The sequence below is a fragment of the Arvicola amphibius genome, chromosome 9 (genome assembly GCF_903992535.2).
Source record: "Arvicola amphibius chromosome 9, mArvAmp1.2, whole genome shotgun sequence".
Classification (NCBI taxonomy): domain Eukaryota; kingdom Metazoa; phylum Chordata; class Mammalia; order Rodentia; family Cricetidae; genus Arvicola; species Arvicola amphibius.
In genome coordinates this window covers 27027774-27054059 of record NC_052055.2, presented here as the reverse complement: position 1 = coordinate 27054059, position 26286 = coordinate 27027774, and the positions used below count along the sequence as shown (strand labels likewise).

At 50.4% G+C, this 26286-nt stretch overlaps 1 protein-coding gene across 4 annotated transcripts in view; it reads left to right on the top strand.

Annotated features, from left to right (window-relative positions):
• The window catches only part of St3gal1 (ST3 beta-galactoside alpha-2,3-sialyltransferase 1), a 69787-nt gene extending 50222 nt beyond the window's left edge, over positions 1 to 19565 (top strand). For all 4 annotated transcript variants that reach the window (XM_038341546.2, XM_038341547.2, XM_038341548.2 and 1 more), the window contains exons 4-9: positions 10429 to 11295; positions 12082 to 12278; positions 13489 to 13668; positions 14774 to 14819; positions 16208 to 16327; positions 17652 to 19565. In XM_038341546.2, coding sequence (XP_038197474.1) covers positions 10990 to 11295; positions 12082 to 12278; positions 13489 to 13668; positions 14774 to 14819; positions 16208 to 16327; positions 17652 to 17825 — 1023 coding nt within the window. In that variant the 5' untranslated portion in view covers positions 10429 to 10989 and the 3' untranslated portion in view covers positions 17826 to 19565. The remainder of the gene's footprint in view (positions 1 to 10428; positions 11296 to 12081; positions 12279 to 13488; positions 13669 to 14773; positions 14820 to 16207; positions 16328 to 17651) is intronic.
• Positions 19566 to 26286: the final 6721 nt, after the last annotated feature.

The window sequence follows — 26286 nt, the reverse complement described above, 5'->3', positions numbered from 1 at the left end:
TTTAGGGCTTTTAGCTTAGTTTAGATCTGTGCCTGGTTTTTACACAAGCACATGGCACACCTCCCTCGCGTAACTGTGCTCCCATGCCCATGTTACTGTTCTCAGGGGAAAGGTTTATACCTCAAGTTGTCTAGATGAGCCATGTGTGGAAGAGGCCTTGCAGAGGGCACTGACTGGCCCAAATCTGAGGGCAGGGTTCAGACTGAGGTTTCCAGCCCCAAGCTATGTGCGGTTCCCCACACCTGTAACTGTAGTAATGAGCTGCAGGCAGGCCTGCTTTTCGTCCCACCCAGATCCCGCATGGCTAGATTTACACCCAAAATAACAACACACAAATTGTATTCTTTTAAACACTGCTCGGCCCATTAGCTCTAGCCTCTTACTGACTAACTCTCATATCTTGATTAACCCATATTTAGTAATCTGTGTAGCACCACGAGGTGGTGCCTTACTGGGAAGATTCTAGCCTGCATCCATCTTGGAGAGGAGAGTCATGGCGACTGCTTCATGGCAGCTGCCTCACTTCCCTCTTCCCAGCATTCTGTTATGTCTACTCCACCCACCTATGTTCTGACCTATCAGGCCAAGCAGTTTCTTTATTAATTAACCAATGAAACAGCAGATAGATAGAAACACTCCTACATCATGGAACATCCACGCCCTCCTACCCTCCAACTCTGGCATTTCTCTGAGAGCCACAGGGAGCAGCCAGACTTTTCCAGAGCGGCCTCTCACCCCCACCTCCCCCTGTGCTAGGAGGAGATAAAATGACACCTGTCTATTTTAAAGACAAACGGACCAGAATGCGATGCTTGTAAAACTGCACTCTTGACACAGAGGTCCTTTGATAGGCAGCAGGAGATGAATAATCCAGTCCTCTCACCCCTCCCCCATACTCAGAACAGGCCACAGGGTGGGGTGGGTGACAATGTCTGTATTGAACACCCACCTGCAGCTGGCTTGGCCAGCTCTCACTGTGCCACCAGCGGTTACTAGTACTGGCTCAGGGCACCTCTCTCTCCTTCATGCATGTTTCCTCAATTAGACGGAGGGTGTAGCATCTGTGGTTGCTTTGGGAGGTGCAGGACTGGGTGGGATGACCCTTGCTTTCCCATATGGACTCTCTGGGGCAGGAGGCTGCTGTGCCCCCAAAAGGAACCTGGCACAAGATCTGAGAGGCAAAACCCAGCAGGAAGAACTTGGGCTTTGTGGTCACGCTGCTTAGGCAGCCTTTTAGCTTAACTTTTAGAAAGTGTTCCAGGCTGGAGCAAGGGACTTCACCTTTCTGGGCTTCATTTTCCTATGTAAAGTGGGCACATTGACAGGCTGATCGGACGATGCAGAATAAAGCTGCTGGTGTTCTGTTCCAGGCACAGAAGTGCACGGGGCTGGAGACGCGGTGGGCAAGGTCTGCATTTTCTTCCTCAGAGGTGTTACATTGTCTCATGCATGGGGAAAGGCGGCAGGCTATGGTCTTACAGCTGACCTAGGGGCTGATCTCTTAATGAGCTCTCCCCCATGAAACCCGAAGCCCTGTGATCATGTAATGATTGATGAGGTGGTGCTTCTGTGGCCGCACACTGCATCGGGGAATCCATCAGGTAGCATGGTGCTATCAGGGTGTCTCTGGTCCCCAGCATATGGTATCCATCACAGGCATGGGCAGCATGGTCCAGGAGTCATGTCTGGTTTTGACTGGCGGGCTTGTCACTTACAGTGTGACAGTGACGTATAGTCTCAGCCCTTCCCATCTCCATGTCGCCAGTATACCAAGAAAAATTAGCTCTGAGCTGCAAGGCTGAGGTTTGCAGAGCCACACAAGAGATCAGGCTACATACTGGAAACAGGTCCCTGGGCGGTCCTCTCTGGCACAGGGCTGCATGGCTGTGTTCAGGCTTCTCTAACACAGGTACACATGGGCAAACACTAACAGTTGCACTTCCCTTGTGGCTGTGGTGCCCCTGTCTCCAGGGCTACACTAGGGTTAGGAAGCACATTCTGTGATCCGTGAGTCATCCCTGTTCCCTGCCTGCAAGGACTGCCTGCCCACACTGCCTGGCAGGCCACCCTCTACTTCCTGGCTTCACCCCAGACCTCAGGAGGGCTATCCACTGGTCCCTAGCTGGTCTACTCCAGTACTCCAAGAGGATTGCTTAGCAATCCCCTGCCTAGGGCAGTGCCCCTCATTCTCGGAGTTTGGGAGAGATGTCAACAGGCAGCTTGAATGTGGTAAGCTATCACATGAAAGGGTAGCTCTTTCTGATGAACTTTTGTTCACCTCAGAGGCTTAGGCAGCTAAGAATGAATGCTCTTGGGGATGTGCCTGAGCCCTCCATGTCTAGGTGGCTCTCACAGGGAGCTGCGGGTGAGTGCCGGGCTCTATACAATCCCAGGCCAACTAGAGGTAATCCCAGCCTCTCCCAGAACCTCCCAATGCCAAACGGTACAGTATTCCTGTGGAAATGAAGGGAGTATGCCCAAAGGACCCTCTTTAAGTCACATGGCAGCTTTCTGAAGCTTAGGTCCCAGTAGCCTGGCTGCCGCTTCTCACTCACATGAACTCTTAGACACAGCCAAGAGCTCCGGGGGTCACTGGGAGGAGGTGGAGGTTCCTAAGCAGCCCTTTCCTACGCTCTGGTGGATGCACCTTCCAAATAAGGGGTGCCCTGGAAGGACCTGTGTGCCTGGGTACCCAGACAGCAGGATCTCTCAAGTTCCCACCCTGGTTCTTAACGTCTTGTCTCATGCTGTTTGCACATGGTCAGACTCCGGGTGGAGCACCCCCCCCCCCTGCTTAAGAAGATTTGTGGACTTAAGTTCCTTTTGTGTTGCTGAGAGTGTAGAAACATCACCTGACTGTTCCCCATGTGACTCTGATCCTGGTTAATCAGGCTTCTTGAGAGTCTAAAAACTGTGTCCTGAAGTGTTACCCGTGCCGCGTTCGAATGGCGTCTTTGCTGCCCACCCTCCCAGCCAGGAAACCAGCAAGGGAGAGTCAGGAAAGACTCGCAAGTGTAGCCAAGGATTCTCCCATCTGTCAGCACCTCTTGGTTACAGAGAGATGAATGAGTGAGTGTGCAGAAAGGAATGGGGAACCTGGGGCCCCAAAGGAGACAAGCTTCCTTGGTCTCTGAGATGAGGTTAAACTGCTCTCCAGCCTCCTTTGGAGTGTCCTGAACCCCCTCTAGACTCCCGCCATATATAGTATATGTCATAGTAGTGAAAGACCCCCAGAGTAGGGAGACTCTCACTCAAGTCTCGGATAACACGACCCCCTAGGAACTCACGAGAGATCATCCTTGCTGCAATTACATGAGGTTTATTGACAGGAACCAGTGTGCTGGGGCCAAAACTCATTTCCCACGCAGGAGTAGAGGAGTTCGACCCCGAGTCGCTGGGAGAGGGCGTATTTAGGGGAAGAAACCATAACCCAAAGGGGGTAAGGAGGGCGTCATTGGAAAATTCCGAAAATACCGGTGATCATTACAAGGGGATAACTCCCCGTTTCTCAAGATTTTTCTCAAGATTATAATCTAACTTTATGGTCAGCTAGTTCCTAGAACAGAGTCACTGAACTGGCCAACCTAGTTCAGGTTTTTGGTTCTTCTCTCCCTGCTAGATTTTTGGCTCTATTTTTCCTGCTAGATTTGTGGCTCTATTCTTTCTCTAGAGGTGTCTGGATTCCAGGTCTTTCATCAGCCCTGACCATTCTCTCACACTGGCTGTGGCTCCCCTTTGCCTTCATCTCAAATCTGCATTTCCCAATATTCCATGACTAGGCTGTGTCCCCTGGCTCAGACACTCAAAGGGTACCCATTTCTCCATCATCCTGACTGGTCCCATTGCCAGTACCACATGCTGAGGTGACCCTCAGTCTTGCCCTTCATCCCTCGTCCATACCAAGCCTCAGATGTCTGCAGAACCGTTTGCTCCAAAGAACCTTTCTTGAGCTATCACCCATCAGCCATTTCAGAGTCATTAAGACTTTAGCGAGGCCTTCTTGGAGGCACTGGCCCCTCTGAGCAGTTTTAACCCAGGGACTGTCATGTTACTTCCTGGCACTGGCCCCAGTCTTTGGCTCCATTATCTGGTGGTAAAGATGACACACACAGGTGGATTTGTTACTTTCCTGCTGCTGAAATAAAACACTGTGACTAAGACAAGAGTATATTTGGGATTACCGATTTAGATGATTAAGCTCATGGTGGTGGAGCAGAGGCAGCAGGTGACAGGCATGGCAACTGGACAGAAACTGGGCACATGTCTTGAACCACAAACACAAAGCAAAGACTAGGATTAGGGCAAAGCCTTCAACTCTCAGAGCCCACCTCTGTTGGAGGGAATGCCACTTGTTCATCCCAGCTGCCCAGAACCGAAATAACCACACAGATGCTGTATTAATTAAATCACTACTTGGCCCATTAGCTCTAGCTTCTTATTGGCTAACTCTTACATCTTAATTTAACCCATCTTCATTATTTTATATTTTACAACAAGGCTCACGACCTACTGGCAAGGTTCCAGCGTCTGTCTCCGGCAGGGCTACATGACTTCTTTGACTCCGCCCTTCTTTTTCCCAGCATTCAGTTTAGTTTTCCCTGCCTAGCTCTGTTCCTCTATAGCTCTACTATAGGCCCAAAGCAGTTCCTTTATTCATAATGGTAATCACAGTATACAGAGGGAAATCCCACATCACCCCAATATACTTCCTCCATTAGACATACCTCCTCCAGCAAGCAGCTGTCTCCTAAGCCTCTCCAGACAGTACCACCCATTGGGGACCAAATGTTCAAATGTCAGAGCCTATAGAGGATGCTCTCATGGCAGCCACCACACAGCTGTGTTCAGAAGAATACTACAGGCTTCCAGGGGACAGGGACAGCAGCGTGACACTGAAGGGCTGACTTAGGAACCAATCAGCCCTTCCCAGGCTTGACCTAGAGCAAACTCCTTGGGTCAAGGAAGTGTATAGTGTGAAATACAGTGTTAAGTAGGGCTGAATGTTCCCACCAGTTCCAGCTTCCTCCTCAACAAAGCCTGGGCTGCAGGGAGCTGCTGTTGCACTCTGTGGCTGCTTGAGCGCCACACACCAGTCACTTTTCTCATGGGTGTAGCAAAGTGTCTGACAAAAGCAAATTGAGGAGGGAAGGCAGGTGTGCTGGTTACTCTCTGCTGTTACCATAAAGGACCATGACCCGAAGCAATTTATCCTAGGGTCTATTTTGACTTGTCATTCCAAAGGGAAAGCCCAGGATGGCCGCAGAGACACGGAACGGGAAGTTGAGAAATCGCATCTTTCTCCAGTGCAAGAAGTGGAGGGAGAAGTAGAAGTAGAGTGAGGTTGTACACTCTCGGAGCCCACCCTCTGTGGTGTCCTTCCTCCAACTTCGGAAGGCTCCAGAGCCTTCCCAAGCCATGCCGCCAACCAGGGACCAGGTGTCAAAATATGTAAGCCATATTCAACCATTCAAACCATCACATTCCGCTCCCTGACTCTCACGGGCTCGTGGTCATATGATAATGCAAAATGCATTTAGTCTAACTTTAAAAGCCCCCACAGTCTTTAAACAGTTTTGACCCTGTTTGTGGTTCAGAGTGTCTTCTAAACCTCAAGGCAGTCTCTTAACTGTCACCCCCCTCAAAAAAATGAAAAACAAATGATAAAGAGTGGCCTCTCAGGGCTTCCCTGCCTCTTGGGGCTGCCTTCTAATGGTAGAACCCCACTCCTGTTACCAATTTCTGTATGAGTTACTTTGTGTTGATGTGTTAAAACATAACAACCAAAAGTGACTTACAGAAAAAAAAGTTTATTTGATTTATGGTTCTGGGGAGTGGCAGGAGAGTTCATAATGGCATGGCAGCAGATGGTCAGATCAGAAAGCTGAGGGCTCACAGCTTTATCTGCATGCAGGGAGCAGAGAGTGAACAGGAAGGAGAGGGAGAGAGAGAGAAACTCTCACACTCTTCCTGCTGACGCCCTTCCTCCAGCAAGCTTCTGCCCTCTGAAGGGTTTGAAATCTCTCCCAACAGTGGTACTGACAACAAACCATGTTTTATTCAAGCCATCCGCAAAGGGGTTTTTTTTGGCTCAGAATTGGAGGGTGCAGATCATCTTGGCAGAGATGGTACCGCGGAAGGATAGCGAGTGGTTGAGCACATTGCTTCCCCAGTCAGGAAACAGAACAGCAGATGCTAGTGCTCGCTCGGCTAGCTTTCTGCTCAGTTGGTCCAGTATGTTGTCACCTATATTCAGTGTAGGTCTTCCCAGCTCAGTTAAGCCTTTCTAGAAAAAGTCTTTCATAGTAATCCTTTTGTTTGTTTGTTTGTTTGAGGCAAGGTTTCTCTGTGTAACAGTCCTGGAACTTGCTTTGTAGACCAGGCTGGCCTTGAACTCACATCACCTGCATATGCCTCCCAAGTGCTGGGATTAAAAGCATACAACACCACCACCTGGCTAGTAATCCTCTTTTTAAAAAAATATTTATTTTCACCATTTATTTATTTATTTATTTATTTATTTATTTATTTATTGTGTGTGTGTATGCACATGCACACGCGTGCACTCACACAGGTGCCTATAGAGGTCAGAAATCCATATCAGATCCCTCAGAACTGGGGTTACATACAGGCAGGTTTGTGCTGTCCAATATGGATTCCGGGATCCAAACCCTGATCCTCTCAGCCACTTCCTTCTGCCTCTGTAAGATTTATTTTACTTCCATGTCAATCCTAAATCCAGTCTACTTGACAGTGGAAATTATCCATCACACCAGGTATAATACACACAAAGGCTGTTAGCTGGTAGGTCTTCTGGGATAGGCAGACCAAGGAGAGGTAAAATGGGGAGTCAGATAGGCTTCCGGGATAGGAATAAATAGGGCCCTGACACTGGCTGCCAGGTTAGGCTGGAGATGTCCTAGGGGTCTGACTGCAAGGCAAACACTGAGGATCCGATCTGAGAGCATAGAAAGGAAATGAGTGTTCCTCACAGACCAATCCTTTGCAACGTTGAGGGAAACGGCTCTGACCAGGAAGCTTCAGGAGGCCAGTACAGAACACAAATCTACCTTCAGGCTTGAGGTAGGGAGGGTCCTGCAGTCCAGGGCAGAGTCACCTGCAGCCTACACCACTAAGGTGGGACAGAAAAGAGGCCTGCCTCTCTCTTCTGTCTGCCCAGACGTCATTGGCTGACTGCCTGCAGAGCTCTCTGGGCAAGAAGAGCTCAAAATACGATTCAGGCCCAGGCCCTCTATCACTGGAGACGGGAGTGAGTATGGAGAAGGCCAGGTAGTCCTCACCGTGGTAGAGAGTGACCCGAACTGGGGTCCGGGTCAGCAAGAAGCATCTCTAAGCAGGATTGGTGTATAGTCGTGACAAGTCTGAGGAGGACACAGCCATTTGGAAGCAGATACCTCCCTAGGCCCTGGGCATCCCATACTTTGAATTTCACTACAGAATCCTAGAGTTTTCCTGGAAGATTTCTGAACGTCTCCAGTCTGCCAAGTTTCCCAGGAAGTGGTAGCTGGGGCACCTCTTCAGGAGGAAGCTAGGCACCTAGCGTCAGCAGCAAGCAGCCTTGAGTGTTCCTCAGCTGCCGGCTATGGGTGTCGCAGGAGCTGGGGCAGGCGGTGTTTCTCTCCACAGCTGGGCTCCAGGCAGCAACCTCCAGCTGTGACTCACTGGGCCGCGGATTCTCCAAATGAGGGATTAAAGCAGAAGTGAGACACACCCTGCATGAGAACACAGGAACACCAGAGCTTGATCGGGAGACGCTCTTTCCAGGGCCAGCATCTTCTTCCTGGAACTTCTGGCTTGGCACAGAGCAGATGTGTCAGGCACAGGAAAGGGAGGGGGAGCAGTGTCTAGACTTTTCATTCCCCAATCTGAGACACTGATAATGAGGACCCAGGTTCAAGTTCATGGTTCATTTCCTAGTGTGTGAGCTCCGTCAGAGGCTTTCCCAACTGAGTCTCAATGCCATTGTCTGTGCTTTGGTGGAGATAACTTGTTTTTTAGTGCACATTAGGTGCCAAGACTGCTTTTAATTTCTATAGGTCCTTGGAAAACACACACACACACACACACACACACACGCTTTAAAAAAATGTGATCTCTGTGTCTTAAGGAGCAGACCTGGGTTCAGAGAGGTAGACTGACTTACCCAGGTGCTCGCAGCAAGGAAAGATAGGCTCAACATTCACACCAGGCCTCGCTGACCACAAAGACTATGCTCTAGTTAGAGTCCAGTGCACGGGGCTGCTCAGAGCTCTAACAGGTGACAGCTGGGGCCCTGAACTGCAAAGCACAAAGAACAGGTTGGCCCCATCCAACACTGCTGCTTGGAGCTATCGGGGTGATGGCCTCTCCAGGGAGATGTCTGCCTCACAGGCTCCAAAAGGCAGTGCCTCTGTACTCCCAAACGTGAAGGGAGAGACTCTAAAGGGGAAGGCGGGTGGAAAGTGGGAGCAGAGCCACTGTGAGGGAGCCCCCAGGGCAGTGGTTCTCAACCTTCCTAACACTGTAAACCTTTAATATAGTTCCTCATGTTGTGGTGACCCCCAACCATAAAATTATTCTTGTTACTACTTAAAAGCTATAATTTTGCTCTGTTATGAATCATAATGTAAATATTTTTGGAGACAGAGGTTTGTCAGGGGGTCGTAACCCAACCCACCCGTGAGGACCACTGCCCTGCCTGGGTGTCAAAACTAGCTATAAGCTCCCTGGATCAGCCTCAAAACCCATGGTAACCACTCTTGAAGGTTGACTGCGGTGTTTCACACACCATATGTTAGGACCCCTTTCTCCCTGGTCCCCAGAAAGCACTGAAGGGCCAGCTGCCACCACCTGGAGGAACAGAGGTGCCAGAGGCAGGGGTTACCCTGGCTTATATTCTTTGATGCCTGGTGTCATTTGATCCTTTAAGGACGTTTTCCCTTGAGACAGTCTATGCATCTTGTTGGGTCACATTTTACACAGAAAGCATCTGGGATTCAAGGAAGAGAAGCAGCCATGACTTATGTAGTGCATGCACCGGGTGTCCTGAGCTGGTCCCCTTTGTGCCTGTCAGTCTTTCCACACAGGCCTGGAGGAGCACTGTTCTATTTTCTGGATCCAGGAAGCAAGGATTAGAAAGGTGAAGGGCCTGGCCCCCAGCACATGGGAACTGTGGTGTGGTCTCTACGACTGTTTCCACTCTGGTGCTGTTGGCAGGCTTCACTCAAAACCTTCGATGATAAGAATAGGTGGCGCCAAGTATCCACCGACCAGGGTGGAGCGGCAGAGCAGTTTAGGGAGGGCTCTTGCTTCTCTCTAGCATGCTGGAGGCCTTCTCCTGGCCCCGTCTTACTCTCTGCTTTCTGGGTCTGTCCACATGAATCCAGCAAGTCAGAACACAGAGGCCTGGAGAAGGTCTGCTTTTCAGTGACGAGAAAGACAAGATTTCACCAGCAGTCACTGGCCGTGAGTCAAGGTGATTGCAAAAAGAATTTCTGACACAAAGATAGTAAAAGAGATATTCCTGGCCCTTCTGGGCAGCCCAGGAGCTGTTGAGGTCCCAGTTGTTACTTTGCCCCTTCCTGCCCAGACTCCTGTTCAGGTCTACAAAAAGGGGAGATATGCCGGAGTTCATGGGGGCCCCTCTGTCTGACCCTTTCTCCCCGAAAGAAGCGGAGTGACTACCAACCAGAGAACTCCAGGTAGAAACAGCCAAAGCTTAAAGGGTGGGGATTCCAGAGGGATGGGAGATCAAGTAGGGTGACGATGGGAGATAAAGCCATGAAGCTGCCCACCTCCTGCATGCTTTTGCTGAATCCCAGAAAGTGGAGTCAAGGCCAGCAAGGGACTGAACAGAGCCATACTGGAATGGATGGAGAGATAGATTTAAGTTCCTCGGTCTAAGTCAAGCACTGAGAGGATATGCCTATATAGCAAAGGGAACCTCCAGGGAAGGGACTTAGGTTCTGAACCATTTTCCCCCATTGGAGGCACTTGCTCATATGTAAGTTGCATGGGTTCAGAGTTTAAGAAGCAGAAAACAGTAATCGAGAAACTTAAAACCTGAGCTGCCGTTGTATTAGGTGATTTTGTGTTTGTTGTTGTTGTTTTGTTGTTTTCTTTTTCTTTTTGGCTGACAGAATACCTGCTAGGAATAACCTGAGGGGGGTTGGATTTTCTGTGGCTCATGATTTCATGGTCCCTTGGTTCACCGTGGTGGGCACAGCCAGAGCGACTCCATCTATGGCGGCGGGAGTGATGGCACACTTTGGTGGATGGGAAGGCAGAGTTCAGGCTTGAGGCAGGAAAAACAGGTGCTCCCCAAGCCTACAGGAAGCCCCTGAGGCTTGTGGAAAAGGTGTGGAGAGAGAAACAGTTCCCCAAACAAGGTTACCCAGTTTCATCTTCTTTTCTTCCTCCTTTTCTACACAGATATCCATCAACCTCTGTACCTTCTCGGAGATGCCCTTTAAGTTCCCATCCCTGGTGACAGCCTGGGAAACACAACGCTTTAATTAAGGATTGTCTCAAGCCACACTTTCTGGAGGAGGGCGGCCAAGCAGCCGGCCCCACTTCCTGTACCAAGACTTTCTTACAGGTCCTTCAGGGGTTCACTCAGGCTAAGGATTACACCTTGATCCCTTTTTTGTCGGGGAGAACATTGCTCTCCCCAGCCTGCATTAACCTCATCAAGCCACAGTTTCAACTTTGCTTGGGGTTGCAAAAGAGGCAGACCACGCTGTTTACCCAAAGGAAGACAACACAGTCACCGACTGCATCTCATGGTCTGCCATCATGTGCCACACAGAGATATCCCAAGCCCAGACCTAGGCGTGTCTCCAACAGACCAAAGTTTACCCTAGCTGCCTCAGAGGTCTCCCCTTCCTGCTGCCTGCTCCTGCATCTCTGGGATCTGCCCATCTCTGCACAGGGCCTCTCTCCTCTCTGTCACCACCACCCCCATTAACACAGAGGACCCAGCAAAGTGTGGAGATGGTGAACATGAGGAAGAGGAGCCTCAAGTGGCTCACCTTCCTCCTCCTTCTCCTCTTCCTCACATCCTTCGTCTTGAACTACTCAAGCACGGGAGTGCCCACTGCCTGGTTCTCCAAGCAGATGGTCCTGGGCTTCTCTGACAACTTACGCAAGCTCATCAAGTCGCAGCCGTGCACCTGCGCACACTGCATCAGCGAAGGCAAGGTCTCGCCCTGGTTCGACCAGCGCTTCAACAAGACCGTGCAGCCGCTGCTGACAGCCCACAATGCTCTGATGGAAGAGGACACATATCAGTGGTGGTTGGTAAGTGGAGTCGGGCCTGGGGGCAGGGTGAGGGGAGACAAAGGCTAGGTCTGGGAGACCTAGGGACCCACCAAGCATCTGGCAGCATTTAGAATGTCATTTATTTTCAGTCATCCCTTCATTCAACAGTTGTTTATTGAGCATCTATCACGTGTAAATCAGAGAAAACCCTACCTGCTTCCCCCGCCTATGGTTCCCACAACAATCCCCATGGATCTGGTAGGCTAAGGCATCAGAAATGAGTGACCACATGGCGCAGTCCTGGGGGCCAAGGGTCTTTACCCCCATGCCTTTCTCCTGCTGCTGCTGTTATTGACCGTTCGTGGCCCACATCTGCAGCTCCTGGTCTCTGCTCCCATATCCCATGGTTTTCCTGTGTCTCTGGTGTCCTCTCCTAAGAAGGGCTTGTGGCCTTGGCTCTAGGGTGTACCCTGAATCCAGGCTGGTCTTTTCTGCCACCAGTAGCAAAACTAGATCTTAGCAGGTGATAGGAACGAGAAATGCAGTAAATATTGTGGTCCTTGGTGTCTGGGGATTGGTCCTCACCCCTTCTCTTGTACGTAAAGGTCAGCTAAAGTCCTAGTCTCACACACAGCGGGTATCCAGAGAGGACCTGTCGTGTGGATGCATGAGCTTTCTTCCTGTCCCTGTCTTGAGATGTGGGTGACTATCCCTAACCACCTGTGCCTTCACAGTTAGTATCTGGGTTTGGTGGACAGGGAGCCAGCCTGCCCAGCCAGAGGCAAATGGGGCCAAACTAACCATCCCCTCTGTTCTCTGCCACAGAGGCTCCAGCGGGAGAGGAAACCTAACAACTTGAGTGACACCGTCAAGGAACTGTTCCGTTTGGTTCCTGGGGATGTGGACCCTGTGCTGGGCAAGAGGTTGGTGGGTTGCCGGCGCTGTGCAGTCGTAGGAAACTCTGGGAACCTGAAGGGCTCCTCCTATGGGCCTGAGATTGACAGCCACGACTTCGTGGTGAGGTGAGCACTGGATGGACCCTTAACCCAAGCCCATGGAACTTCAGAGGTTCAGCTCAGAAGGACAAGATTCCAGGCCTGGGCCCCAGTACTGATGACCTCTGGGTCTCAGTTCCCCCCATCTTTCCCTAGCAAGGTGGCATGCAATAAGGAAGTCTTGACTAGAGATGTCAACTGTGATGGTGACTTAGTACCTAAGGCCTATTGAGTGTGCAAAACTGATTTGAAGCCTGTGCTTCTGTGGCCCAAATTCACCCCTAACTTTCAATCTGGACCGTGACCCAGAAGCTTTTAATGTCAGCTTTGCTTCCTCTGTATCCCAGTGGAAGTGGCATCTCAGGAAAAAGCATTATGTCTTCCTTGAGTTTTTCATTATTCCTATTCAGAAGTGTTCTGGGACACAGAGCATAACTAAAGGTGAGACTTGGTATCTCCCCGGATATACAGATAAATAGATAGATAGATAGATAGATAGATAGATAGATAGATAGATAGATGATAGATAGATACATACATACATACATACGTAGATGGTGGATGGATGGGTGGGTGGGTGGATGGATAGAAGGATGGATAGACGGACGGACGGACGGATGGACGGACGGATGGATGGATGGTGGATCTAGAATCTAGGACAACCTTATTTCTGTATCCTTGACTTCATGTCCATAGGCCCCTTTCCTGGCTTTCAGTGGGAATGCCTAGGATGAGAGGCAAAGTTGGGTTCAGAGTCAGACAAATCCGAGTTCAAAGCTGTAGCTTGGTAGACAGCTTGTCTGGGCTCTGGATCATTGAAAAGGTGCCCTTAGTAGGCGCAGTTACCTGTGACACAGGTAGTTGATTGTGAGAGGGTAAGACCCACCCTACTTGCTTTTATTAAAAAAAAAAAAAAGAAAAAAATGAAGAAAAAAAGCCTTGTTCTGTCTTGATGAACTAGGTCTGGAACTTGGCCTCATGCATGCTAGGCAAGCTGTACCCCCAAACTGAGTTATTCAAACTGACTTTGAACTTGCCATCCTCCTGGCTCTGCCTCCCAAGTGGCTGGGATTTCAGACCTGCTCTACCAGGCTTGTCTGCCCTATGTCTACAATGTTCCCATTGCTCACATGGGGAAAGTGAGGCCTAGGGAACAAAGAAGCTCACCTGTGGGTACCGCACAGGTGACTCCACCTCCAGCATCCTTATCTCGTGCCCCGTTTTCCTCTCCTCTCAGGATGAACAAGGCACCCACGGTGGGCTTTGAGGCAGATGTTGGGAGCAGGACCACCCACCATCTTGTGTATCCTGAGAGCTTTCGGGAGCTGGGAGAGAATGTCAGCATGATCCTGGTCCCCTTCAAGATCACTGACCTGCTGTGGGTGGTCAGCGCCACCACCACGGGCACCATTACTCAGTGAGTTTCTCTAATGACTGTCCTGTACCATCTGTCACTCATTCCTGCTGGATGTCCCTTGGGATTCCTCTCCCCCATGCCTCCTGGTACATATGTGACTGCTGCTGCCATCTCCTTGGTTGATCCTACCTGACTTGTTCACCCTTCATTCCGAGAGCCTGTTGTGGTAGCTTCATGTCCATCCTCAGTGCTGAGAGCCCCTCGTTGTGATAGCTCCATGTCCACCCTTAGTTCTGAGATCCCTTTGCTATTAGACTGCAGCACAGAACACTCAGGGCTGCTGAACACACACGTTGTGGCTCAGTCAACATTGGCTCTCGGAGAGTAAGTGCTGCCATCTGCTCCCCAGGCAAGGTGCCTATCATTTGGTCCTCCCAGCAATGCTTCTCATTAGCTCTGGCCTCCAGGGAGCAACCGTGACTGGGCCAAACCACTTGCCCAACACTGAACTTGACCCAGAGCCCATGCAACCATCTGGGTCTAATTCCTAAGTCCCTGCCTGTTCTCGAAGGGGAGTGGCTTTCATTTTCCAGATGTCCGCATAACTCCTGCTCCTAGCCCAGGTCTCTTAGGAGCAGAGCTAAAGCCAAGAACTGCGGGTTCCAGGAACTCCATGCCTCCGGGGGACAGAGTGTGAGGGAAGGGCTCAGTAAGAGGCTGGGCCAGGCGGCTGGCACAAGATGCTCCCCTGGTACCCAGGCACATGGAGAGCCTGCATTGCATCAGTTATGTTCCACGTGATGGTAGATTTTACACCTTGCCACTGTAGCTCATGTCTTCTCACGTGAGCTGGAGACAGCTATAGGTCACCCCTGCCAGTTCCCCAGTATCAGCCTGGGCCCCACTAATGGGCACAGATCTTCTGATTCTGGAAGATGAAAACAAAATATCCCTAAGTTCCTGAAGGGCTATGTTTACAGCCAGTTCTCACTCCGGGCCCAAATTAACCAGGGTTGCCCCCTGGTGTCACTGTGCAGCTACTGCAGGAGCAATGCTCCATCAGACCGGTGGTTTCTGAGAATCCATGGCTGTGTCACTCCCCAGAGCTTCTGGTGCGCAGGTGCTCCCTCTCCATATTAAATCCCTTCTCTTTCCTGCTTCGCAGAACCTACGTCCCTGTGCCCTCGAAGATCAAAGTGAAAAAAGAGAAGGTAAGCGGAAGCTTACGACCCTCTAGCTTTGCCGGCTCCTTTTCCGCAATTTGGTGCTGTGATGGAGGCACTGAGCTATACAGAGTGCCCTGGCCCTGACCTGATGTGGTTGCTGGCACCTGTGGAGCTTCTTCTAAGGGCAGGTTCTCACATTGGGTCTCCAGAACAGCAGCACCACCTGGGAACTTGGCACGGGGTGGGATTCTTCAGGAATACCCAGACCTAACTGCAGCCAACCCGGGGTAACACCAGCTATCCAGCTCTCACAAGCCCCTGGAGGGTGGGGCAAGTGTAGGCTGCAGGGGTTTTGGGGGGGTTGTTTGTTTGTTTGTTTGTTTTCCTCCCAAAGCCGGGCTCACCTCTTTGTCTCCACACCTCCATCCTCCCCAGTGGGCCCCTATACTGCACTGTCCCAGACATGGACAAAAGCAGGAACATGTGTGGAAAACCCATCACACTGGATCTTTACATACACCCTCATACTTTAGGAGGCTCAGAGAGGCCAGCTCTATGCCCAGAGACACAGCCTAGATATGCTGCGATAAAGATGAATTCCCCCATATTCCTGCAACAAGCTGCCCTTGGCCTTGGGCAGTGCAATCCCAGACAGAAGCCATGGAAATCTCTGTAGGGTGGGTCTCTTTCCTTAGACCCAAATCCCTGAAGCAACACTGAGAAATAGAGAGCCCTTCAGAGACCTGTGAGCCCATTCCTTCAACCCTTCCCTAAGGAATGATTTAAGGTTGCCCATTCCTTCAACCCTTCCCTAAGGGATGGTTTAAGGCTGCCTATACCCTTTGCTGTTCCCAGAGTCCCCTTCAGTGTCTCTGAGGCAATCACAGGGGATGAGGCCAAGGCCGTGCCTGGCATGGGGGAACCTTCATGGCTATGTAACACTGAACATGTTGCTTGGCCTCTCTGAGCCTTGATGTCATCATAACAGGAGAGGAAACCCCTGCATGTAGTTTAACTTGGGTTAGAGATCCCAGCCAATGCCAGGCAGAACCGGTGGCCCATGGGTATGTTTTTGATGCAGTGTGTCACTGTCCTGATCCCTCACACTGCTTCGTGGAGCATTTCTGGAACCTTGGGTCACACTCCCTGCTCCCATGGGATTTTTATTTCGGCACCACTGACCCCTTCAAGGCTTCTCTCCGGTGCTGTAAAACTGTTCTGTGCTTATTTTATTCTTGCCTGTAGCCTACATCACTCTCCCGGCCCTACCCTGTAAAAATGCAGGCTTAGTCTCCCCAGCACCAAGTCCATACTTGCAAGGGTGTTTTTCAGAGATCTGCATGACTATGTTTTTATGGTCACAACAGTATAGTATTTACTAGACGCTCTGTGTCTTTTGCTCGCTGTACTCACCCAGTCCCTTCTCCCTGCAGATTCTGATCTACCACCCAGCCTTCATCAAGTATGTCTTTGACAGATGGCTTCAGGGGCATGGGCGGTACCCATCCACTGGCATCCTCTCGGTCATCTTCTCCATTCATGTCTGTGATGAGGTATGCAACCTATGTTTCTGCAGGCTACAGGGACAAAGGCCACCCGCTCCATGTTTCCATGGGAAACCAGGGTAGGGGAGAGGGCAGAAGACAGTTCCCAATCACATCTTTCCAAGGGACTCTGGCACCTGTGTCATTAGGTTTGTTGAAGAGTGGCAGAAATATGATATCATTCTCAAGAGCAGGAATTCTGAAACATTCCAGTGGGGGAGGCTAGACTCTGACTCAGCTCAAAATGAAGAAGCAGGTTCTAGCCAGCTTAGACAAAGAGAGTTGCAAAGGCCACAGTTACCACCCTCAGGTTGCTTGTTAGAGCCACCGGGGGAACTACATTCAGTACTTAAGCCATACCTTGACTCACGTCACCAGAATTTCTAGGAAGCTACCCAGGCATAAGGGGCTTCTGCTACCCACCAACTGTGAGCACCAGAGCCAGAGTGGGAACCTCAGAGGCACTGCACCCATCTCTTATCTCCCGTACCTCCCAAAGATCCCTGCTCTGTTGTGCACACCCCTCTTTAGCTCCAGTCTGTCCTCCACCCCATAGCTAGATGGTATCCTCTCCCGTAAGGCTCCTTTGAGTGCCTCCTTACTGGTCACCATCTCCTCACTAGCTAAAACTCAACTCGGATGTTCCCTCCTTGAAAGAGCCTCTTATCATCTTGGGTCTATGACCTTTCCACAGTATCCTGGGAGCCCTGAGTTTGACCCTTCTCTCTCTAAGTGACATCTTCTCTATGATTGCTCTAGGTTGTAAGGGTTGCAGTTGAATGGGTTTGTCCCTGAGGTCCCCAGGACCTGCCAGGTGGCATCTGAGGAAAGTAGACCTGCCTGCATTTGATTTATCACACGGTGCAGAATAAATCATCACCGGTGTTTGTCATGTGTGTGTGGGCCCCAGCCTCAGATGTTGGTATCAGAAGGAAGGGTTTGAACCCTGTCATATACCTCCCATGTTCATGCCTCCTGGCCTCCTTTCCAGATGAGAAAATGAGACTCTACAATGATGTAATGTATTAAGAGTCAGCTCAGATGAGGGACAGTTTGGCTGCCGTCTGAGCCCCTCTCTCCAGGATCCCTGGGAGCTCCAGTAAAGGCCCTGTGCCCCCTCAGGACCACCTACTTGAGGTCACCCCAAGGTTCCCTTGGGCAGGAGTTGGACTTGAGCCTTTCTTGGCTTGCCTTGGCTTTCTGAAGAAGGTTTCTCCAAACCATTAACATTCACCTTAAAATTCCAGGGATATCTGCAGGCCGCCTCTCCTGAATCCCCCACCCTGCTAGCTTGCTCATGCCATCTGGATCTCATCTAGCCTTTGTCTCACAGGTGGACTTGTACGGCTTCGGGGCAGACAGCAAAGGGAATTGGCACCATTACTGGGAAAACAACCCGTCTGCGGGTGCATTCCGAAAGACGGGGGTGCATGATGCGGACTTCGAGTACAATGTTACAACCACTCTGGAAGCCATCAACAAAATTCGCATCTTCAAGGGGAGATGATGCCGCGACCCTTTAAGGATGGACATACCACATCTCACCTCTCAACTTGCAGCCCCAGCATCTCACTGGAGCCATTCTGTTCCAGAAATTTCCAGGGCTGAACTTGGGGTGTTCCCAGGCTTGCTGGCAGCCTCTTGCACCCTCATTTTGGTAGCATCTATTTGACATAGCTGTCCAATTCTCCCAGGGTACAGAGGAAGTCTCAGGCCTCTCTAAGGTTGGAACACTTCTCTACTGCGGTTCCCCAAGTGGGAGAAAGTGGGAGGATACTGGGAATGGGCTAACCTCTGAATAATGACCATTATTTTGACTTCTGGGGTGGGAGGGATAAATCCCGAAGATTGCTATGTTCAACAAAGTGGGCATTTCCTGGAAGTCATTTGGAGGCTGCCACTGAACTGTGGGCTTCAAGGTCAGCTCAGACTCTGACTGGGGTGTTTGTGACAGTTATCTCTGAAGCAGAGCCACAATGGGCTACACCAGCACTGGGGCAAGATACTATTCTCCTTTGCATGAAGCCTGGCCTGTCACTTGATATGGCATCCCCATTGTCCCTTTCTTCCAAAAGCTCACTGATGATGGCTGGGAAGAGCTTCCGATTGCAGGGGTCTTCCGCAGAAAGCTGGCCATGTTACTGACTGGAGGGAAACCCTCTTCACCACCCTGTGTGATCGTCCTCCAGGATGATACATTTGTATGGACAGAGCAGGTTTGACTCCTTCCACGTGCCTTTGAACTTGAGGAAGAAACGCATGCGTTGGCTGACATGAAGCAAAATCCCCAACTGGAAAAAGGGGACCACCACCAGCACCCTGCTTTGCTGCCTAGCTCAGAATCTCTTCTCTGAGGATACTCTGTACCACTCAGAGTGTGCCAGGCATGGGATGATGGGTGCTCACTTCTCTTTCCTCAGACTGTTGGGTTCAGGACCACTGATAACCAGCATCCTCCCCTGGGTCCTGAACACTGGATCAAGTCTCTAGCAGCCACCTTCCTGGAGTCCTTGGGGTCACAATGAGGACCCCCTAGGAACACAACTGAAATGCATGTACCTCTTCTCCTCACTCCCTCTGTCCTCCCCTTCTCCCTACAGACTTCCTGTTATTTATTGGTTTGTTCATTCAGCCAACCCTGTGCACTCTCTTCCCCAATGCTGCTCGCAGTGTTTATGTTGCTTTGCCTGGCAAGCGGAAGTAGGACTAGAAAGGAAAGCATCTGAACATCCTGGACCTATGTGTTGAGACATCAGGACTGGGGGCTAGCTGGTGGGCAGATCCTATGGCACTGATGATCCTTTGTACAACCCATGCCATCGCCCTTTCTAGTACAGCTGACTTGCCTTCTTCCTCATTGCAGAAGGGAACTCCCTCAGACTGAGACCTCCGGCCTCACTGACATGACAACTCTTTGGTGAGGGAATTGAGACAAGGGGAAACAGGCATTGGCGGTAACTGTCACGCCCTTACAGATGTTCAATAAGAGAAGCCTTTGCTTCTGTTGACAGTATTCCCTAAGGACCACTGCAGTTTCATCAAAGTAGAATGTGAGAGCGGTATCTTGAGGGTTGGGAGACCTTCACTTGCTTAGGCTTCCCTCTACAGTGAGAGCTCAGGGGTCTCAATCAGGGACTACACACAGCCTTGGGCCATTCATAGGCATCACCAAAGAGCAGACACCATCATTGCCATTTTCCAGGAATCTGTCCTGTGAGTGGCTTTGCTGTAGCTTTTTTTTTTTTTTTTTCAATTCTCCAAGACTCAGAATCCAGGCTTTTAATGGCGGAACACGATGTTTCACTTTGAAAAATCTTTATGACATAAGACCCTTGGCTGAAAAGGCTGAACTCTTGTGAGATCCTCGCTCTGGAGAGACAGTCTCAGTTATCCGAGTGTGAGGAACTCAGCAGGTGTTTGCACGTCAGTGGATCAATCCCTAGGACAAGTCCGAAGTAGTGGACATTGGCATAGCGGTGGCCACTCGGGTGTACTGGGTTCCACTGCACAAGAGAGCAAGTGTAGCCATGTCTAGCTGAACACAACTCAGGAAGCTCTTCTAGTCCTCATCGGCCCCTCCCACTCCCGTTCCCTGCCTCCCTCCTCCCTCCCTTCCTTTCCTGTCCCTCCTCCAGCCAAGGAGCCAGCCTTTCTCTTTCCCATAACTCTCAGCCTCCCCTGTGATCCTCTGGCTTAGCAGTGGGCTCTTAACAGAATCAAATACAGCCCACTGCGGCCAGAATTAATTCCACCAATTCATTTAAGGTAATTGGAGCTCTCCTTGGGGGTGTGAGTGACTGAGAACAGGAAGGGCCTTTCCCAAAGAGACTGGTCTGGCTGCTGACAGAAGCGCTGGTTCCAGCTACAGTGCACAGAGCTGATCAGGAAGCTGCTAAGTGCAGGGGAAGCCAGGGGAGTCTCAGCAGCACCCTAGACTATGAATGAGCCTGCAGTGACTGGTGTTTCCTGTGCTGCTCTTAAGGAAAAAAGAAGCAAATCTGTAGTCTTTGGTTCCCAGAAGAGACAAGCCAGTGAGGAAAATCCTTACACTGATACCTTAGGTTGGCTTTGGGGCATCAGGCAATAGCCATTAAACCATGTGGATTGGGCTAGTGGGTACAGGAAGAGTAAAGGAGACCAGCAGCTAGGTAGGGCCTGAAGGTCTGGAATTGCTGTAGGGTGCAGATGGTGCTGCAGTCCCCACTGTGGCCACATGGGGCTGCTATAGGCCCATCACACCTTCTGGGAACAGGCCCTCCCTGTCAAATGTGGGAAGGACCACAGTGAATTACCCAGAGATTGCTTTTTACCTGTGTCCTTCGAAGTAGCCCCAACATGCAGGGTGGGAGAAGCCTTGGGTACCCACTGCCCACCAGGGAATAAGGTGACAAGTTCATGCCCTCAAAAAGCTGACACCTAAAGCCACAGGTTCCACCATAGTCACCCGAGGTGAGAAAGATTTGGCCTTGACTGCTCAGCCACCATAGCCTGGCTAGCCACTTTTGAGGTACCATCACTTTCCCCTGTGCCCCAGGTACTACCCAAAACCTAGAAGAAACAGGGAGGGTGAGGAGGAAGGCAGAGACCGGCAAAGCAGTGGCTCTCGCCTTCAGCCTCAGAGCGTAGTGACTGTGTCATTATCCCAACAGCCTGTAGCCTCAGCCAGGCCCAGCCTTGAGCCTGCTTCCGCTTGCTGCTCTCCTTCCACGAAGGGAGGACCCCCCTCTTCACACACACTTCTGCTCACTGAGCTTTGACCTCGGCTCCTCCTGCCCAGGGTCTGTGCCATGACACCAGCTTTAATCCTTTCTCCAGAGCCTCGTCTGGATCTTGCTTGCCCTTCTAGGTGGCTGTGGGTCCCTCCTGCACCCCCAGACTCCCTGCACAATCACTTTAGCCCGTTCCCCAGAGCCTGATCTGGACCGTGCTCAGCTCACTCCTGCATCCCCAGACTCCCTGCGCAATCACTTTTCCCAGATCTCCTTCAGAGCCAAAGTCACCCAAGCGCTTTCCCTCCCATGGTCTTCTCCTCCCTTGCTTCTGGCGTGTGTTCCAGCGTCACTCATTTAAACTTTGCTTTCTTGTGGCCCCGTCTCGTAACCCTCCTGATTGGTCTGAATGCATTTCCAATGATGTTAGTCAGTCGGCCTTCCTCAGCCCCTGCTTCGTTTTATTTATTGTTGAATATTTCCAATGATCTGAATCAAAGTGAATAAAAAGAGCTATTTTATTGTTTGGGTGTTTTCAGAGTTCTGCTTTGGTGACGTTTCTAGTCAGGGAGAGGGGGCGTTCAGTCCTGAAATGGCTGCATGAGTCATCTCCTAGGGTCCTCTGGGATGTTGTCCTCACAGTAGGGGTTCAGGAGACAGAGTGGAGCCATTCCCTGCTAAGTGACTGTGCTGAGTTACCTAACCTCCCTGAACCGCTACTGTCGTACATCAGACAGACTTGACCTTGCCGATCTTCAGAGGGGGCTGGGATCGGAAACAGAATGTCCCAGGAGGCCGAGGTGGACACAGGCCAGTGGCTCTGATGTTTGCTTGGCTGGGGCCCAGTGTGCACAGAGGAGACAGCCACACCCTGGGAGGAGCACCAGTCAGGTCTGAAGCTGATACAATCACTCTCACTTGGCTTTTTAAAGAAATATTTCCAGAAGCCTTGAATTGGAACTTCACCACATGAGATTGGTGTGTGCCTGTGATCTCCCTCCCTCATGATAAGCATGGCACTTTCTGGTCTGTATGCCACCTCACTTGCCCTGGCTGCCCTTCCAACACAGCTCACCACAGGTGGTAAACAAGAGAAGGCAGAGGTGAGCCTTGGGTCCTGGTACATCATGCTGCTCCACCCCTGAATTCGCTGGATGCTTTCTGAAGTCAGTTCCAAGACAACATGTGTGGATGTCCCCACACGGTCCTTAGAGCCAGGCAGTCTGGGGGCTGAGCTGATAGTTGGCCCTCATTGTGCCTGGCCCCATGGATAATGTTGAAATAGTGATATACCAGAGAATATATATGCATTAAGCACTGAGTTAGCATAGGCAGTGGGCTTAGCAAGGAACCCAGCACTGGACAGAGGAACTTCAGCCACACTAGGAAGGGTGGCCAGACTCCAGCCCGGTCTGAATTTACCCCTGCTCCCTGTGTGCCCATCCCTGCCTTCTGCCTTCTCAGGATTCACCACACATCTTCTCCATCTCTAGCATTCCTTTCTTCTATCCTTTCTATTTCTTCCCCAGGGGTCATGCTTATTTATTATCAACACAGAGACAACATACACAATAATATAATACAAACTATACACTGATATATATAGCATACATGAATACATACACACCACAGAGATAATACATACAACATACTATGTATACGCAGTGCACACAGACACAACACAAACCATAACACATCACACACCTCACACATACCATAGATAAACACATCATAACACAACACACACTACACATATATAGTACACCCAAAACACAATGTACCACACACATCATGATACAACACACATACAAACAAAACATCATACATGATATTTCACATATACCACATCATACATAATTACACCACACCACAGACACTAGAACGCATGCGCGTGCACACACACACACACACACATACACACTCCATCAGTGATCCAGTTCCCTTAGACAAGCTTATGGTTTCAGTTGCACAACGGACAAGCAGCCACGGGGTGGCAGTATGCTGTCATTGGTCCCTAAGGAACTATGCCTGGCCCCCTGACTTTGTCCCCTGTATACCACCCATGCCAGATCTCAGGCCCAAGTCACTGTAACTGTACATTAACCAAAAGCACTAAGAGTCTCCAGACATTTCTCCAAGACTTTCCTGGCACCTCCTGCACACAGTGGCTGCTCCTGTGTTTGCTAGACTAAGACTTCAGGGACTTAAAGATTTCTGAGTATGTATTTGCTTATTTGTTCTGGAGAAACAAGAAGGAATTACCCAGGCAGCCCTCTGTCCCTGAGGGCTGCATTCCTGTGTCCAACTAACCACATATAGTAAAGAAAAAAAACCCATCTATCTACATAAGTCTTCATATATAAAAATAGCTATTTAATGTATCTTCAGAGAGTATGCACAGACCTTTTTCTCTGTGTGGTGTGAGTGTATATGTATATGCTGTCTGTGATGTGGTAGTAGTGGAAGAAGAATGAATGTGATTATGTGGTGTGTATGTGTGTGATGTGTATAGTTTGTATATTATGATGTGTGTGTGTGTGTGTGTGTGTGTGCATGTGTGCATGCGCGCGTGCTGTGTCTTACGTGTTGTCTTAGTCAGGGTTGTTATTGTTGCAATGGCCAAACCATGACCAAAGGGAAGGTTTTCTTTGGCTTACATTTCTGTATCACTATTCGCCATCAAAGGAATTCAGGACAGGGACTCAAACAGGACAGGAACTTGGAGGCAGGAGCTGATGCAGAGGCCACGGAGGAGTGTTGTTCTACTGGCTTGCTCCCCATAGCTTACTCAGCCTGCTTTCTTATAGACCCCAGGACCTGCCCAGCCCAGGAGTGGCCCTACCCACAATGGGCTGGGCAGTCCCCTCCATATCAACTTCTAAGCAATAAAATGCACAACAGGCTTGCCTACAGCCAGTAATATGGAGCCTATTCTTAATACAGCCTATTCTTAATTGAGGTTCCCTCCTCTCAAATAACTTTAGTTTGGGTCAAGTTGACATAACACTATTCAGCACGTGTGTGGTGTCTGTGTGTACAAGTTGATCGTAGAAGTCAGGGGAGGCTCTCCAGTGTCTTCCTATCTCACTCTCTGCCTTATTTGTGTTGGCATGGGGGTCTCTCCTGAGCTAGTTTTGTGGCCAGCAAGCCCCAGCCAGCCTCCTGTCCCTACTCCCCGCTGTTCTGGTGTTGGGAACACGAGATTTTCATACAGATGCCAAAGTGTAAACTCAGGTCTTCATGCTTGCCCAGCAGTGCTCTTACCCACTCCCCACCTCCCCAGTGCCCGGCAGCCCTCTCCTTGTTATTATCCCCTCAACAGTGCAGTTTAGCAACCATCCCCAGAGACTCCTTCAGGGTTATAAGGAATCCAGAGATGGCTTAAAGTATAAGATGTATGTGGGAGAGGGGGTGCAAATTGTATAAGGTATTTCGACATCTCTGGATTTTGAAACCATCTGAGTGCTGGAACAAGATCCCTACTCATACACAGGGATAACTGTGTCCTCCGACACTTGCTAAGTGGCAGTGGACTTTGGAGGCCCAGCACACTTGTGCCAGGAGAGTTGAGTAGGGACTGATGGGGAGGGGTCAGCCTCATTTCCTCACCGTAGGTGCCTCTGAATGTTGGGATCAGGCACTCTTACCACCGCCCTATGGATTTCTTTCCCTCGCTTCCCTACCCCTCAGTTCTCCCCCAGGGATTACCCAAGGCCTGAACCAGAGAGTGAAATTAATTCTCTTCCATGTGTCATGCTAAACCCAGTCTTCCTCATTCTCAGTCACCTCACAGAAGTTGGACATTACTGGCTCTCACAACTATCATTTTGTAAACTTTGAACAATAAAGCAGGCTAAGGTACACACACAGGCACACCCCACCACCTACACCCCCACACAGCCTTTAAAGAAACTCTAATTTAATGCAGTTCCCTGTGGCATTTGGTGATCAGGTCTTTGGGGACAAATCAAGTGAGAGGAGGTTAGGCAACATATCTCATGGGGTTGTGTTCTTATAATGAGAAACAAAGAGACATTGAATATCAATATTCTCTCTCATTCTCTCTCCTTTCTCCCCTTTCTTCTTTCTGTCTCCGTCTCTTTCTTCCTCTCTCTGTCTCTGTCATGTAAAGTCACAGCCACCTATAAACCAGTACAGACATAACCAGAACCCACCCTGATCCCTGAGTTCTCACCTTCAAAACCTGAACTATTAAATTACATCTCTGCTGTCGAGGCACACGGTGGGTGCGACTGGCCCCAAGGTCCTCAAGGAAGGTTCACCCTACTCATTCCCACTAGAAGTATCCTATTCTTCATATCCCCCTGTTGGCCACTCTCCAGCTGACCTGGCCACTGTGGGCAAGGTACTGCCATGAAGCTAGATGAACACTTCAACTAGTCAAGAGGAGGAAGAGGACCTTCCGTAGCTCCTTGCAATGCTGAGCCGAATGCTCTCGCCTATCACAGAAGAGACTCTGCTTAGCCTCCATTGACTCCTGAATTAGCTTTTCCATCACTCCAACTGTGGCCCAGAAGTGGGATGGAGGATTTGAGCCCCAGTTATTTGATCATAGACGAGGGGTCTAATCAGGCTGTGGGTCCTGAGGCCCAGAGTCTAGATCACAGCTGCCTACAGGCAAGAGAATGATCTGAGGAGGGACAGCTATGCAAGAAACAGAAGGAAGCCAGAGAGGCCGCCAGTCCCCGAGGATGTGTGTAAGTGCAGTGGGACGCGGGGGACAACAGAAGAAAGCATCAGGCTGAGTCAAACCACACCCACCCACCTGCAGTTCACCAGGAACCCAGGAACACAGGCAGCCAGTGGGTGGGGTAAGGCTGCTGAGACAAAGGGGTCAGGTTGCATACAGCACAGGGAAAAGGCCAGAAGCTCTCAAGTGGGGAAGGGGTGGTGGAGTCCTTTTCTGGATGGTGCCGTTAGATCTAGGATGGAAAAGCGGCAAAGGACAGAGCTGTGGGTCCCTGGGATGCTGCAGGCGTGTTCTACAATCAGGGAGTCAAGCTGTTTCCACTCAGGTCCTCATGAGCTCAGCACAGACCTATCCCTGGCCCATGGCAGACCTAAAGCAAAAGATCTTAGTGTCAACTCTGAGCTCTCGGTCAGCGTTCCATGAATACTATTGAAATAAAAGGCTCCATGGACTGCAGGCTCCACAGCCTCAAGCTCTTAGGCCCAGCCTCCTCTGGTGGTCTCCTTGGCTGCCTCTGGACTCTGAGACACTCTTACCTCCACGCTCTC